The sequence below is a fragment of the Manis javanica genome, chromosome 11 (assembly GCF_040802235.1).
Source record: "Manis javanica isolate MJ-LG chromosome 11, MJ_LKY, whole genome shotgun sequence".
NCBI classification, from domain to species: domain Eukaryota; kingdom Metazoa; phylum Chordata; class Mammalia; order Pholidota; family Manidae; genus Manis; species Manis javanica.
Genome location: NC_133166.1, coordinates 22846072 through 22863596, shown reverse-complemented (window position 1 = coordinate 22863596; position 17525 = coordinate 22846072). Strand labels below are relative to the sequence as shown.

Below are 17525 nucleotides of genomic sequence, written 5' to 3'. Positions count from 1 at the left end.
AGGCTGGCTAAGCCCACAGCAGCCGGGCAGAGCTTCTTCCACAGCGGTCGGGCAAGAATCAGAGACTCTGCGCGCAGCTGCCCAGCACAAGCTGCTAGGGGTCACCGTTCTCCCAGGAGAGGAAGGCCACAAACTAGCAAGAAGGGAATGTTCTCCCAGCTGACACATGTGCCAACTCCCCACAACTACCTCTATTGCCATGAAAAGGCAGAGGAATTTGATCCAGACAAGAATCACACAGACATCCTCCCCTGAGAGGGAACCTGGGGAGATAGACCTAACCAATCTTCCTGAAAAAGAATTCAAAATAAAGGTCATAACCATGCTGATGGAACTGCAGAGAAAAATGCAAGAGCTACCCAACAAAGTAGAGAGGGAGACTATAGAAGTAAAACAATCTCTAGAAGGACTTAAAAGCAAAATGGACAAGATACAAGAGGCCATTAATGGAATAGAAACCAGAGAACAGGAACACATAGAAGCTGATGCAGAGAGAGAGACAAAAGGATCTCCAGAAATGAAACAATATTAAGAGAACTGTGTGACCAATCCAAAGGAACAATATCCACATTATAGGGGTACCAGAAGAAGAAGAGAGAGAAAAAGGGATAGAAAGTGTATTTGAAGAAATAATTGCCGAAAACTTCCCCAAACTGGGGAAGGAAATAGCCTCTCAGAACATGGAAGCACACAGAACTCCCAACATAAGGGACGCAAGGAGGACAACACAAAGACACATAATAATTAAAATGGCAAAGATCAAGGACAAGGACAGAGTTTAAAAGGCAGCTAGAGAGAAGAAAAAGGTCACCTATAAAGGAAAACCCATCAGGCTATCATCAGACATCTCAACAGAAACCTTACAGGCCAGAAGAGAATGGCATGATATTTTTAATCCAATGAAACAGAAGGGCCTTGAACCAAGGATACTGTATCTAGCACGATTATCATTTAAATACGAAGGAGGGATTAAACAATTCCCAGACAAGCACAAGTTAAGGGAATTTGCCTCCCACAAACCACTTCTACAGGGTATTTTATAGGGACTGTTCTAAATGGGAGTACTTCTAAGGCTAAATAGATGTCACCAGAGAAAATAAAATAACAGTAAAGAAAGTAGACCAACCAAATACTAACTAAAGGCAAAAAATAAAATCAACTACCCACAAAATCAGTTAAAGGAAACACAAAAGAGCACAGAATAAAACACCTAACATAGAAAGAATGGAGGAGGAGGAATAAGAAGGGAGAGAAATAAAGAAACATCAGACAGTGTTTATAATAGCTCAATAAGCAAGTTAAGTTAGACAGTAAATTAGTAAAGAAGCTAACCTTGAACCTTTGGTAACCACGAACCTAAAGCCTGCAATGGGAGTAAATACATATCTTTCAATAATCACCCTAAATGTAAATGGACTGAATGCACCAATCAAAAGACACAGAGTAACAGAATGGATAAAAAAGCAAGACCCATCTACATGATGCTTACAAGAGACTCACCTCAAACCCAAAGACATGCACATACTGAAAGTCAAGGGATGGAAAACATATTTCATGCAAACAATAGGGAGATAAAAGCAGGTGTTGCAGTACTAGTGTCAGACAAAATAGACTTCAAAACAAAGAAAGTAATAAGAGGTAAAGAAGAACATTACATAATGATAAAGGGGTCAGTCCAACAAGAGGATATAACCATTATAAATATATATGCACCCAATGCAGGAGCACCAGCATATGTGAAACAAGTACTAACAGAATTAAAGGAGGAAATAGAATGCAATGTATTCATTTTAGGAGACTTAAACATATCACTCACTCCAAAGGACAGATCCACCAGGCAGATAATAAGTAAGGATACAGAGGCACTGAACAACACACTAGAACATCTGCAGATGTTCTACTTGGACATCTGCAGGACTGTACATCCAAAAGCAACAGGATACACATTCTTCTCAAGTGCACATGGAACATTCTCCAGAATAGACCACATACTAGGCCACAAACAGAGCCTCAGTAAATTAAAAAACATTGAAATTCTACCAACCAACTTTTCAGACCACAAAGGTATAAAAGTAGAAATAAATTGTACAAAGAAAGCAAAAAGGCTCACAAACACATGGAGGCTTAACAACACGCTCCTAAATAGTCAGTGGATCAATGACCAAATTAAAATGGAGATCCAGCAATATATGGAAATAAATGACAACAACAACACAAAGCCCCAAATTCTGTGGGACGCAGTGAAGGCAGTTTTAAGAGGAAAGTATATAGCAATCCAGGCCTATTTAAAGAAGGAAGAACAAGCCCAAATGAATAGTCTAATGTCACAATTATGAGAATTGGAAAAAGAAGAACAAATGAGGCCTAAAGTCAGCAGAAGGAGGGACATAATAAAGATCAGAGAAGAAATAAATAAAATTGATAAGAATAAAACAATAGAAAAAATCAATGAAACCAAGAGCTGGTTCTTTGAGAAAATAAAATAGATAAGCCTTTAGCCAGACTTATTAAGAGAAAAAGAGAATCAACAGAATCAGAAACGAGAAAGGAAAAGTCACGACAGACCCCAAAGAAATACAAAGAATTATTAGAGAATACTATGAAAACTTATATACTAAAAACCTGGAAAACCTAGAAAAATGGACAACTCCCTAGAAAGATACAACCTTCCAAGACTGACCAAGGAGGAAACAGAAAATCTAAACAGACCACTTACCAGCAATGAAATTGAAGCGGTAATCATAAAACTACCCAAACACAAAACCCCCGGGCCAGATGGATTTACCTCAGAATTATCAGACATACAGAGAAGACATAATACACATTCACCTTAAAGTGTTCCAAAATATAGAAGAGGAGGGAATACTCCCAAACTCATTCTATAAAGCCAACATCACCCTAATACCAAAATCAGGCAAAGACCCCACTAAAAAAGAAAATTACAGACCAATATCCCTGATGAACATAAGTGCAAAAATACTCAAGAAAATATTAGCATAGATGCTGAAAAAGCATTCGACAAAATTCAACATCCATTCATGATATAAACTCTCAACAAAATGGGTATAGAGGGCAAGTCACTCAACATAGTAAAGGCCATATATGATAAACCCACAGGCAACATCATACTGAACAGCAAGAAGCTCAAAGCTTTTCCTCTGAGATCAGGAATAAGACAGGGATGCCCACTCTCCCCACTGTTATTCAACATAGTACTTGAGGTCCTAGCCACGGCAATTAGACAAAAGAAAGAAATACAAGGATTCCACATTGGTAAAGAAGTGAAACTGTCACTATTTGCAGATGACATGATATTGCACATAAAAAACCCTAAAGACTCCATTCCAAAACTACTAGAACTAATATTGGAATTCAGCAAAGTTGCAGGACACAAAATTAATACACAGAAATCTGTGGCTTTCCTATACACTAACAATGAACTAATAGAAAGAGAAATCAAGGAAACAATTCCGTTCACAATTGCATCAAAAAGAATAAAATACCTAGGAATAAACCTAACCAAGGAAGTAAAAGACCTATACCCTGAAAACTACAGGACACTCTTAAGAGAAATTAAAGAAGACACTAACAAATGGAAACTCATCCCATGCTCTTGGCTAGGAAGAATTAATATAGTCAAAATGGCCATCCTGCCTGAAGCAATATACAGATTCAGTGCAATCCCTATCAAATTACGAACAACATTCTTCAACGAACTGGAACAAATAGTTCAAAAATTCATATGGAACCACCAAAGACTCTGAATAGTGAAAGCAATCCTGAGATGGAAGAATAAAGGGGGGGAATCTCGCTCCCCAACTTCAAGCTCTAGTACAAAGCCACAGTAATCAAGACAATTTGATGCTGGCAAAAGAACAGAGCCACAGACCAGTGGAACAGAATAGAGACTCCAGACACTAACCCAAACATATATGGTCAGATAATATACGCTAAAGGAGCCATGGACATACAATGGGGAAAAGACAGCCTCTTCAGCAGTTGGTGCTGGCGAAACTGGACAGCTACATGTAAGAAATGAAACTGGACCATTGTCTAATTTTGAAATGGATCAAAGACCTAAATGTAAGTTATAAAACCATAAAACTCTTAGAAAAAAACGTGGGCACAAATCTCTTATCTCTTGGACATAAGCATGAGCGACTTCTACATGAACATATCTCCCCGGGCAAGGGAAACAAAAGCAAAACTGAACAAGTGTGACTATATCAAGCTGAAAAGCTTCTGTACATCAAAGGACACCATCAATAGAACAAAAAGGTACCCTACAGTATGGGAGAATATATTCATAAATGACAGATCCAATAAAGCCTTGACATCCAGAATATATAAAGAGCTCACACACCTCAACAAACAAAAACCAAATAACCCAATTAAAAAATGGGCAGAGGAGCTGAACAGATAGTTCTCCAAAAAGAAATTCAGATGGCCAACAGACACATGAAAAGATGCTCCACATCACTAGTCGCCAGAGAAATGCAAGTTAAAACCACAATGAGATATCACCTCACACCACCAGTAAGGATGGCCACCATCCAAAAGACAAACAACAACAAATGTTGGCGAGGTTGTAGAGAAAGGGGAACCCTCCTACACTGCTGGTGGGAATGTAAGTTAGTTCAACCATTGTGGAAAGCAGTATGGACGTTCCTCAAAAAGCTCAAAATAGAAATACCATTTGACCCAGGAATTCCATTCCTAGGAATTTACCCTAAGAATACAGCAGTCCAGTTTGAAAAAGACAGATGCCCCCCTATGTTTATCGCAGCACTATTTACAATAGCCAAGAAATGGAAGCAACCTAAGTGTCCCTGAGGAGATGAATGGATAAAGAAGAGGTGGTACATATACACAATGGAATATTATTCAGCCATAAGAAGAAGAAAAATCCTACCATTTGCAACAACATGGATAGAGCTAGAGGGTATTATGCTCAGTGAAATAAGCCAGGCGGAGAAAGACAAGTACCAAATGATTTCACTCATATGTGGAGTATAAGAACAAAGAAAAACTGAAGGAACAAAATGGCAGCAGAATCAGAGAACCCAAGAATGGACTAACAGCTACCAAAGGGAAGGGGACTGGGGAGGATGGGTGGGAAAGGAGGGATAAGGGCGGGGTTAAAGAAAGGGGGCATTACATTAGCATGTACAATGTGGGGGGAGACACGGAAAGGGCTGTGCAACACAGAGAAGACAAGTAGTGATTCTACAGCATCTTACTACACTGATATACAGTGACTGTAATGGGGCTTGTGGGGGGGACTTGGTGAAGGGGGGAGCCTATTAAACATAATGTTCCTCATGTAATTGTAGATTAATGATGCCAAAAAAAAAAAAGCCTTGAAGTGGGAGTCAGGTGATCTAAGATTTGTTTCTTGCACTGCTGCTAATTAGCAGTGGACCTTGCTAATTACTTATTCCCTCTTAGCCTCACTATCCCTGTCCTTATGTTTTATCTTTAAAGTTAGGGGTAAGAGTAGATAATTGCTAAAGTCTCTTCAAGCTTTAAAATATTTTTTCATTATTGTTATTCTGTGTAACTCCAAAAGTCAACATTAAAGCCAAGGAATTAGTTATTTTTTTTTTTTAGTTTCAAAATTATTACTTTTTTGGTATCATTAATCTACAATTACATGAGGAACATTATGTTTACTAAGCCCTCCCCTTCACCAAGTCCCCCCCACAAGCCCTTACAGTCACTGTCCATCAGAGTAGTAAGATGCTGTAGAATCACTACTTGTCTTCTCTGTGTTGCACAGCCCTCCCCGTGCCTCCACCCACATTATACCTGCTAATCATAATGCCCCCTTTCTTTTTCCCCCACCCTTATCCCTCCCTTCCCACCCATCCTCCCCAGTCCCTTTCCCTTTGGTAAGTGTTAGTCCATTCTTGGGTTCTCTGATTCTGGTGCTGTTTTGTTCCTTCAGTTTTTCTTTGTTCTTATACTCCACATATGAGTGAAATCATTTGGTACTTGTCTTTCTCCGCCTGGCTTATTTCACTGAGCATAATACCCTCTAGCTCTATCCATGTTGTTGCAAATGGTCGAATTTGTTTTCTTCTTATGGCTGAATAATATTCCATTGTGTATATGTACCACCTCTTCTTTATCCATTCATCTCCTCAGGGACACTTAGGTTGCTTCCATTTCTTGGCTATTGAAAATAGTGCTGCGATAAACATAGGGGGGCATCTGTCTTTTTCAAACTGGACTGCTGTATTCTTAGGGTAAATTCCTAGGAATGGAATTCCTGGGTCAAATGGTATTTCTATTTTGAGCTTTTTGAGGAACGTCCATACTGCTTTCCACAATGGTTGAACTAACTTACATTCCCACCAGCAGTGTAGGAGGGTTCCCCTTTCTCTACAACCTCGCCAACATTTGTTGTTGTTTGTCTTTTGGATGGTGGCCATCCTTACTGGTGTGAGGTGATATCTCATTGTGGTTTTAACTTGCATTTCTCTGGCGACTAGTGATGTGGAGCATCTTTTCATGTGTCTGTTGGCCATCTGAATTTCTTTTTGGAGAACTATCTGTTCAGCTCCTCTGCCCATTTTTTAATTGGGTTATTTGGTTTTTGTTTGTTGAGGTGCGTGAGCTCTTTATATATTTTGGATGTCAACCCTTTATCGGATCTATCATTTAGGGATATATTCTCCCATACTGTAGGATACCTTTTTGTTCTATTGATGGTGTCCTTTGCTGTACAGAAGTTTTTCAGCTTGATATAGTCACACTTGTTCATTTTTGCTTTTGCTTCCCTTGCCCAGGGGGATATGTTCATGAAGAATTCACTCAGGTTTATGTGCGGGAGATTTTTGCCTATGTTTTTTTCTAAGAGTTTTATGGTTTCATGACATATTCAGGTCTTTGATCCATTTTGTATTTACTTTTGTGTATGGGGTAGACAGTGATCCAGTTTCATTCTCTTACATGTAGCCCTCCAGTTTTGCCAACACCAACTATTCAAGAGGCTTTCATTTCCCCATTGTATGTCCATGGCTCTGTCATCATATATTAATTGACCATATATGTTTGAGTTAATAAAAGATATACACATTTTAAATGTTAATGGATCTTGTCAAATGGCCTTCCAAAAATAGTTATGGCAGTTCGCAGTCTCATATGTAGAGGCTAACAGTGCTGTTGCTAGTGTTAAAGAGAAGAAAGGGAATGATGAGTATTTTTAATCTTTGTCAATAGGGTAAAAATATATAGTAAGTATTTCTTTAATTATTAGGGAGGTTGAGCATCTTTTGCTGACTGGTTATTAGGCTTCTATCAGTTCTTCATGTTGTTATTAGTTTTTATATTTGATACTTCAATTTTTATCAAGGTAATATATATCATAGTTTTAAGTCAAATAGTTCTGCAAGGCTTAAAAAGCAGAACACATTAGTCCTCTGCCTAACTCTGTCCATCCCTGATTTCTTACTTTTATGGCAACTACTTTTAACATTTTTAGTTGTTTTCTGATACTGACCTTAATATTTTTAAATAACATGATTACATAAATATATTTATGTTTTATACATACCTTGTAATTTTACTTTAAATATTATGATTGACTTCCTACTACAGAAGGTGTTAATTATCTTATACGGCTATACCTACACCCCTCACATACACACTTTACTCCTCCCATTTTTAGTTGAATAAACTTTATATTATTTAACCCTATTAGAGTATTATCCCTATTTGCATTATTACAATATGTAAATATTATTCACAGGTGAGCCATGTGGTGTGTTTGTTCACATTTCCTTTCCTTCCTTTGGATTATTTCAGAATATTCTTAATGATTTGTAAGAGCTCAGAAGTATATTAGAAATAAGCATTTTGACATAAATGTTGTAGGTATGTTTTTCAGTTTACCATTTTATTTGATTTTTAGAAATACTACAGAAATTTTGTAGGCTAGATTTATGACCCATCCTTTGGGCTGAGGATTCTGTTATATGCTATTCTGTTTGGATGGTCCATCTTGTTTTTCTTGGTTTTCCATGCTGGTGCATCTAAAGTTCTTCTCCCTGCCTAGACAGATTTGGGTACTTGCTGTAAGCAACAGTTTTACAATCTTGGGGATCTTTCGCCCTCGTTATCTATTTCAGGTTAAAGATGGGTCCCACGAAGAAGAAGCATAGTTGGGACATTGTTAGAGTATGAACTTCACTGTTAAATAAACGTAATAACAAGCTACTAAACTGTACTGTTCATTGAATACTTTATAATGTGACAAGTATTTTGTTGTGAGGTAGGTAATATTTTTGCCATTTTATGGGTGAAGTAACTAAAGTTTAAAGAGATTAACTGAGTCCCACTCAAGCCAGGATTAGCAGAGTCAGTATTCACACCCATTTCATCTGACTCCTGTGCTGTCCCTACTCTTTCATGATGTTTTTTTGTTCAATTACCAGATATTCTCTGATCCTTTATAGCCTCATGCTGGGGCTGTGCTCAGTTCGTTTCCTTCATAGAGAAACCAGTTTGAAAGACAGTTTATAAAGTTGAATTTTCACATTCTCTATGATCCAGGAGTTTAATTCCTAGATATATGCCAAGAGAAAATTTTGTGCTTGGATCCTAGGAGATTGTACCAGAGTTTTAATAGCAGTGTTATTTGTAATAGAAAAACTTGAAAATAACCCAGTGTCTATACATAGCTGAACGGATAAATTAGTTGTGATATATTCACACAATGAAATATAACTTGCAAAATACATATATAAAATACACTGAAAGCCTGCTGTTAACAGCCTGGAAGCCTTAACCTATAATATAAATTTGATTAACACATATTTTGTATGCTACATGTATTATGCACTGTATTCTTTTAATAAAATATTATGAGAAAATCATATATAGTAGTATATAGTATTTATTGAAAAAATATGTGTATTAAGTGGACCTACACAGTTAAACCTGTATTTTCCAAGTGTCAACTGTATACATGTTAAACACATTAAAATGTATATGGGGTGAGGAATGGGAATAAAAAGGATCAAAACAAAATAGCTCCCCAGAGAATATTGTGTAAAAGTAGAGGCATTGGGATTGTTCTGGAGAAGTAGAAACATGAACTGTTTGAGATCCACTGTCAGCTTTCAAAAAATGATTCTAATGGCATGCCAAGAAATGATAGAATTCATTGGCAAGGCTCTGTTTCTCTCAAACTGAATGAAATTTTCTGTTCTTCACTAGTGCTGACTGGTGGCCAAGCCTTTTAGTGGGTACTGGAAACCACTTGAGTGGAAAAACACTACCTCTGTACTTTTAGACCAGGACTCTCAATAGGAAGACTATTAACATTTTGGAGAAGATGATTATTTTTATGGGGTGCTATCCTACGCATTGTAAAATGCTTAGTGGCATCCCTGGCCTCTTACCCACTAGATGCTGTAACACCCCTCCCCTAATCATGACATTGCCACATGTCCTGTGGAGAAGAAATTCACCCCTGATAAGAAACACTTTCCTAGACTCTAGGACCTAGGGCAGCATGAATATGCCAGGCGTGAGACTGATTATGAGCAAGTATGCCAACCTACTTGTTTCACTGTGAAAAGTATCAAGTATCTCTCTGTAACTTAGGAGTTCAAGTCCCACCTTCACGGTTGACTGAAGTTTAGTCTAAGTTAATTGCTTTTGGAGAAGGCAAATAGTGACTCTGTGGCATCTTACTATACTGATGGGCAGTGACTGTAATGAGGTATGGGGGGGACATGATAATTGGGTGAATGTAGTAACCACATGTGAAACCTTCATAAGAGTGTATATCAATAATACCCCAATAAAAAGAAAAAAAGAAAATAAATTAATTGCTGTTGTTAGAGATCCTACTGTTTTCTGTATTTAAGTTTCAGATACTGTTCTTTTCAATAGCAGCAATAGTAAAAATACCTTAAAATGATTATAGTTTCAATTTAATGTTTAAAAAAATCCTTTTCTCAACTGCTGTCTCGCAGGAACCTCACAACATGTCTGTAAGATAGGATAGGAATTTACAGGGCCATTAAATTGGGAAGCTGGATGTAAAACCAAAAATCTGATTCTTGGTTAAGTGCTCTTCCCAAAGACTACTCAACAGTTTTTTGAAGTTTCTCAAAAGCTTCAGAAACTTACTGTTAGTTTCTGCCATTGTCATTTCTGTTTTTCACTTGACTGGATTTTCCTCCTTTGGCGACATTTGCCCAAGTCCTTTCCTTGGATTTCAGGTATTTTCACAACCATCCATCTTTACTCTCTACATCATCTTGCTTCCTCAGCCTTTCTGGGGTTTCCCCACCAAGTCAGTGAATTGATGCTAGAGTGGCAGGGGTTGAGGGATGGAAGGCCTGGATCAGAATCCTAGCCTAGGCCATACCTGTTTTTCAGCCTCTCTGTAGATAAGTTTTCATCATCTATTCAGAGAGCTTAATATTAGTCACTCCTTAGCTCCCTCAGGGATATTAGGGGAAGGAGTAAGTTTATGCCTGGAACAGTATCTATCCTATTTTTAAAGGTCTCCAAGGAGAAGCTTTCATCATCTGTGTTACCAAATATAGAATCTTCTAAACTCCTAGCCACCTCCCCACCCCCACCACTGCAATTCCCTCTTGGTATGGATGAGTGGCAAAATCTCACACCTGAAAATCTGTAAAGTACTATAGATTGTTCTCAGATCAGGACAGTAAGAGGATTGCGAGGATGTGGCTCGATTGCACTAAGCCGGTGAAGGGTGGTAATCCACTTTGTATGAGAAAGACAGACTTCTCAGAATATAATAAAAACTTCTCAATGTGATGCGTACATCAGCCTCCTCTGAGCCTTGCCTATTTTTTAGGCTCATTTCTCCCATCTCTTTCAAATACAACTTGTACTGCCTCGATACAAATTGTACTGCCTCGAGCATTACTATGTTCTCTTATCCTGAACATGCATCATGATGCCTTTCTCCACCTGCAAGGCCATCAGGATACGATCAAAGGTTGCTTCTTCAGGAAGCCTCCTTTAGTTCCCTCACATTGAGTGAAGTGCCTCTATTTTCTTGGCCACCCGGGCTTACTGCATTATAGCACTTACCACACGAAGTTACAGTTGTTTGTTTCTCCTCAGTAGACTTAAATTCTTGAGGAGGTTTCATTTGTGATCTCTGGATTCCCCAGTCCTTAGCATGGTGTCTAGTAAGTGCTCAATAAAAGTTTGTTAAATGACTATTCAACTGACTCCTTTGCCTGGAGAGGGGAAGACTTGTGAAAAAAGACATAGTCTTAGATATTAGGAGAGTAGTCATAAGAAACAGAGTAAGTATACTTTGTGCCTCTCTGCAGGATAAGAGATCCAGAGGCAGAAAGGACATGAAGGCAGATTTTTTAGGTCAGTATCTTTTAGGTCAGTATCAGGGATGAACTGTCAAACACATGTGTTTGCTATGGAAGGCTTGCTTACATGGTAATGTTGACCATTTGCCAGGGGTGTGGTAGGAGGGAATTGCCAAGCAAGTTTCTGCCCTGTAGAGTATTTCAGCAGTGTGTGGGGTCTTACTAGGTCACAGAAACTACCCTGAATATGTCTGCTTTCTGGACATCTGGATTATGTTCGGCTAGCTGGTAGTAACAGCCATGCCTTCTATAGTCGTCTCCAGCTGTTCCTTAGGTGACTTGGTTTTCAGACCCTTTGTAACCCTGGCTGCTCCCTTATGGCCATGCCTCTTTGTCAGTGTCCTCTGTGCAGCATGGCCCCAAGACAATCCCAGGGCCCCACCAATGCATGGATATTCATCTAACAACTGCAGCCTCCTTCATTCTGGGTGTATTCCTGGTTAAGCAGCATAAGGCTGCCTTGGCTTTTCTGGCTGAGGCCCTGTTCACACATATTGCCTAGCAGTTTGTGGTCAGCTGAGACCCCTGCATGTATTTTACATGAGCTGCTATTAAGCCACTCATTCCCCTTCCAAATCTGGGTAGTTGCTTAGCTTTCATCGTATAGTTTTGGTTCTTCACTTCAGCTTATCAGCTCATAATGTTAGAGCTAGAGGAACTCTAGGAAAAAGCTTTATTCATTTGGATCTTGCTGCTTCTGTTTTCCATGTTTACCGTCTTGCTCCTACCCACCTCCCAGACTTTGTGCTATCTGTGGTAAGCAGATTATCATTCATGAAAATACTGACCAGAGCTGTGGAGCATATCCCAGACACCTTCCTCCAGTTGACCCCTATTTATCAGCATTTTTTTCAAGCTGATTGTCTATTAGTTGTGAGTCTTAGATTTTCCACTAGTTGGACATGTACTTTTTATGTCATCCTCAGTATTCCTTTTCAGCCATGCATGGTGAGTGATCCCTGCCCCCACAACAGAGGGAGACCCAGAAGTGATGAGAATCCTGAAAGTCAAAAGCACTGAGCATCAGCATCAGCAAGCTGGCAAGGCAGCTGGTGCCCTGGGAAGGCTGTGATCTGGGAACTCTTTCCTCACTTCCTATGAATTCTTATTTCAGAGGTGAAAAAATTTAAAACAAAGACAGTTCATTTAGATATGGGTTAGTTCTTATTGTTAGCATCTAACATCATCATCTCAACTGTGTAGCCTTGTGGAGTTAAAAGTGGGGTACTGCTATTTCTAACCTTCCAGATGGGTGAAGCTGGGATTGTCCCTCAGTAAATGTTCGCTGATTGAATCAGTGAGTCTTTTTCAGGCTAGTTCAGATTCCTGTTTGTAGATTCAGGGGAATAAGGATAAATGAGTTTCACTTTTCCCCTCCACCTGGCCAAATCCAAGCCTCCTTCAGAACCAGCTAGAACTCTGCCTCTTCAGGCAATCATCCCTGCCCACATTGCTGCATCTCTCCCTGAACTTTGATGTCAGTACCTGATGCTTTTCAGAGCTGCCCAATCCATGTGTTTATGTCTTATTGCTTAGAATCCTGGAAGAGAAGTTAGAACCATTGCTTCCCATTATTTTGCGCCTTCCACAGCATAAGGCACAAGTACTTGAGCAAACTATTGAACCGAATGTGTCTGCATAGTATATACAGAGAAGACAAGTAATGATTCTATAGCATTGTACTATGCTGATAGACAGTGACTGTAATGGGGTATGTGGGGGGGACTTGATAATAGTGGGAGTCTAGTAACCATAATGTTCAAGTAATTGTACATTAACGACACCAAAAAAAAAAAAAAGTGTGTCTGCATAAAGTGTTACCACCAGATGGCACCAGAGTCTCTGCCATTGTTCGGAGAATCTTGCATTATTTTCAGCCATTTATTGCCAAGCTAGGCATTAAAATTCATGTCTTAATGAAGAAGCTTTAATTCATTAGCAAAATGCCAGTGAATACTAGAGTAGAAACAAATAAAGGTATTAACCAGGTGAAATCATTAACTTATCATTTTTTACTTACCACTCCATCCATGATAGACTATTTGTTTACTTGGCCCTTCTGCCCTGGCCCTTGGAAGACACTGGGCTCTGACCCCAGCAGGTGAGAGGCCCTGAACAGAATCTGGCTTTCAATCCTCCCTGCTGGAGAGTGCCGAGATACCTAAAAGTGGTCTCAAACCCTTGGTTTATGTTTTTAGATGATTTATTTTTCCTGGAAAAAACAAACATTATGAAGAAATTGCTGTAACCCCACCACTTTTAACATGCTCATTTTTGATTGCCTCTTTGCAGTCTTTGTCTTTATAATATGTGACCTCATGCTGTTTTAATCATGTAAAGCCATGAATTATGAATTTTGCACTGTGTTGCTTATTTTATATACATTACTTTCATTTAAATGAACTATTATATTGAATATGTACATTATATTTATTACATTACTTACATTGATTGCTTACCTTGTTAGACACTGTTCTAGAGATTTCAGTGCATTAATTCCCTTAACCCATACAACCTTATGAGAGCTTTACACCTTTAAAGTTTCAAGCCTGAATGTTAGAAAATGAGGCAAGATTTGTCATTCTTTTTACACCGATGCCCAGACTAACCCTTGATTAAATCTTCGTTCAATCCAGAATAGAATCCGGGTCCTCTGCCTCTTGCCACACCCAAAATATGCAGAGCTGCAGCTCATGTAGAGAAAACTGTCTTGACTAGATTCCCCTTGAGAACCTGCTGTCAGTGATTGGTGGGGAATAGGAAAGGGGCACTTAGGGCTGGCTGGTTTTTATGCCACAGCCAAGTTTTGGAAAAGCCAGGAGATTAGAATTCCTATTCCTTCTCAAAGGACAAATGTGAGGTCGTGTGATTTAATTCTTCTCTAGTCTCTGGGCCTTGTGTTTTATAAACATCCCCATGAGCCTATTAAAGCAGACACTATAAGGGCTAAGGACCCTGCAACTCTTTTCCACCTCCCACCTCCATCTACTCCCCTTTAGTACCATGACTTTAAATAATCTGCAGCGTTTGTTATGTCTTTTCCAGGGCTCCTCCCAATATCTCCTAGAATGACACCTGGAACATTAATGGGTAGCCTTTTGTTAGTACATCCGGTGCTTACACATGTTTTATGTCAGGCCAGCATATTTTAGAGTGCTTCATTCAGGGAATCACTTGGGGGTTCCTCTACAGAAGAATTGGTACTGAGGCTGTACTGTTCACTGACCAGCAGCCAGCTTCAGTGGGCACACGGAACTGGAAGCTCTAAAACAAAGTGGCTTTATTCACCATTTTCTTCTCACCATCTCTTTTTTTTTTTTAACGTATGTACAATAACACTAAAAAACTAGGCTTTTTCTTGCCACAGAGCAGTCTGTAGTAGTAGCTACAGACAACTGAGCATTGAAAAAATGCTGTAAGCTACACTGTCCAGTATGGTAGCCACCAGTTCTCTGTTGTTACTGAGTACTTGAAATGTGACTGGTCTCTTTAGGATATATTATAAATACAAAATACATATCAGATTTCAAAGCCTTAGCACAATAAAAGTAAAATATTTCATAGGTAATTTTAATATTGAGTACATGTTGAAATGGTAATGTTTTGGGTATGTTGGGTTAAATAAAATGTAAAATATGTTTCTTTTTACCTTTTTTAATGTAGCTACTAGAAAACAAAATTACATATATGACTCACATATGTTTTGATTGAGCAGTACTAGTCTAAAAATCCTCAAATAGGTTCTCATTTTCTCTACTGTGGAACTTCAGGAAATTATCATTTTCTTCTTTGCAGTAACCCCTGATCCTTTTTTTTAATGTTCTTTCATTTCATTTGATGACATCAGGAAGAAAGCCTCCATTAAGTGCTAATTATCTTTTTTTTTTTTTTTTTACACCTGCTACTCACCTGAGAAGAGTGATATCTAGTGAAAGCTGGGCAGAGGGAGCTAGGAGGTACTAGGGAGCAGCAGACTGCTGATTAGTCCAAGCTTCAAATTGTTTTATACATTTGGAACTCTTCAGCTCACAAGTCTGAGGGTAAAGATCTGAAGGAGAGAGAAGTAAAATAGACACTCTTTAAAATAGAAATGTGCTTCCCTCTTGGGGTTCTAGTCTTGCTTTCCTCCCATTTATCTACATTTATTGGGGATCTGTCATGTGCCACAGTATCCTAGCATAGATGAAACAGATGAGTATGACCTAGTAATCACTGCTCTCAAAGAGCTTACTTTCAGGTAAAGAATAAATTTGACTCCAGCCTCATATTCTAGATAAACACTATCATGATGGGAGAAAAGATGATGTTTTGGAGCACTAGAAAGTCAGGATGTTCTGTCTGGAAAGGAAGCTGAAGCCTTCATGTGTCTTGGATGTGTTATCATCAGGGAGAAAGGCAGGTGGGAAGGATGTTTTCACCTGAGAGGGACAACCTAATTAAAGGCATGGGAAGTGGTAGAAAGGGGCCCTTGAATTAGTAGTTTGGGGCTGCATTGGGGCAGGGGTGACTGCTTGTCTAAAGATGTTCATCTTATCCAATATGCAGGGGACCGACCATTAGCGGGTTCTAAGTAGGGGAATGACATGTTCAAGACTGTGTGTTAGAGATACCACTCCAGTGCTCCTGGGAAGGATAGATGGGAAGGGGAGACAATGCAAGGAGACTTAACAAAGAGGCCATTATTGTTAGCCAAGCAAGGTATAGCAAGGGCTCACATGGGAAGGAAAGAATATATACAATAAACTGTTGGGTGAGGGATGAGAGGGAGGTATCAAGCATAGTCCCTGGTTTCTAACTTAGATCACTAGGAGGTGCCTTCATCCAAAATTGGAAATGTCAGGCTAAAATGGAGCACACCAGATGTACTCTGGGCTTGTGAGTAGAGCTGCAGAGGGAGCTGGCTAGAGCTGAAGTGCTTATGTTTGTGTTTCAGATGGTGACCCTCTTTCAGATGTGGGTTGTTCCCCTCTATTTCACAGTGAAGCTGCACTGGTGGAGATTCCTAGTGATCTGGACCTTGTTCTCTGCTGTCACAGCCTTTGTCACCTTCCGAGCCACCCGAAAACCACTAGTACAGACCACCCCAAGGTGAGAGTTAGGTAGTGGGGAAGAGCTAGGTTTCCTGAAGGTTGGCATGTGTGGGGAGAGGGTGGGTTTAAACTGAAAAAAATTACAGTTTTTGTCTGCCAAGATCATTTTGCACAGAGCCTCACCAAAACAAGCTGATTGGGAGACCTACACCCATCCCCATTACGCCCAACCCCACCATTTACAGCTAAAAACCCCAAAATATTTAACCTATAGCGAGCAAATCTTGGTGATCATTGTGGCCTCATTTTAAATGTTTTCTTCTGTGAACTCTTCTCTGAATTAGATTTTCTGTTCTATTCTTTCATAATACCTTGTAGTTGTCCTTCATAGAACTTATCACAATTTGTAACTAAATATTATTTTGAGTGTCTATCTCCGCCACTAAGCTATAACGATGAGATCAGGAACCACATCCATTCTCTTTGTTACTGTATATCCAGGCCCTACCACAGGGCCTGGCACATAATAGCCTACTCTATTAACTTGTTGAATGAATGAATCTCAGCAAATATGCTATTTTTCAAAAAACAGTACTTCCTTCTTGGGTCACAAAGCAGCTCCTGCCTGTATAATTCTTTATATTCTTATCTAAATGCATTTCTTGTTTGATCCTCCCAGCCAGCTTGTGAGGTCATTTAATATCTGTATTTGACAGAAAAAAAGAGATTTTCTCATTCATTCATTCATTCAACAAGCACCTGCTATATGTCAGGCCCTGTGCTGAGTGCTGGGGATACAGAGCTGGATAAGACATGGTCCCTGCCCTCAAGGAGTGCTCGGTTTAATGGAGGAGATGGACGAGCAAGCAGCTGTTTCAGTGCAGTTGGTAAGTGCCAGAGCCTAACGGAGGAACTGGCTAGCCTCAGAATTGTGATTACCCAATCCAAAGTCTTCCAAGTTGCAAGTTGCTCTTTTTCCCATTCCTCTTCTGTTTTACTTTACTGTGAGCATTTATTTAGCCCTCTGAATTTCATTGTGCAAAGTAAAATTTATCTTCACAGTGAAGTCAGTGATCCAGAAGCCCCTCTCTAAAGTAACATAGTTTGCATTAAG

General features: G+C 39.3%; 1 protein-coding gene across 3 annotated transcripts in view; it reads left to right on the top strand.

Annotated features, from left to right (window-relative positions):
• The window catches only part of RNF121 (ring finger protein 121), a 92555-nt gene that overhangs the window by 56418 nt on the left and 18612 nt on the right, over positions 1-17525 (top strand). For all 3 annotated transcript variants that reach the window (XM_037026290.2, XM_037026292.2, XM_037026291.2), the window contains one exon: positions 16315-16469. In XM_037026290.2, the coding sequence (XP_036882185.2) occupies positions 16315-16469 (155 nt within the window). The remainder of the gene's footprint in view (positions 1-16314; positions 16470-17525) is intronic.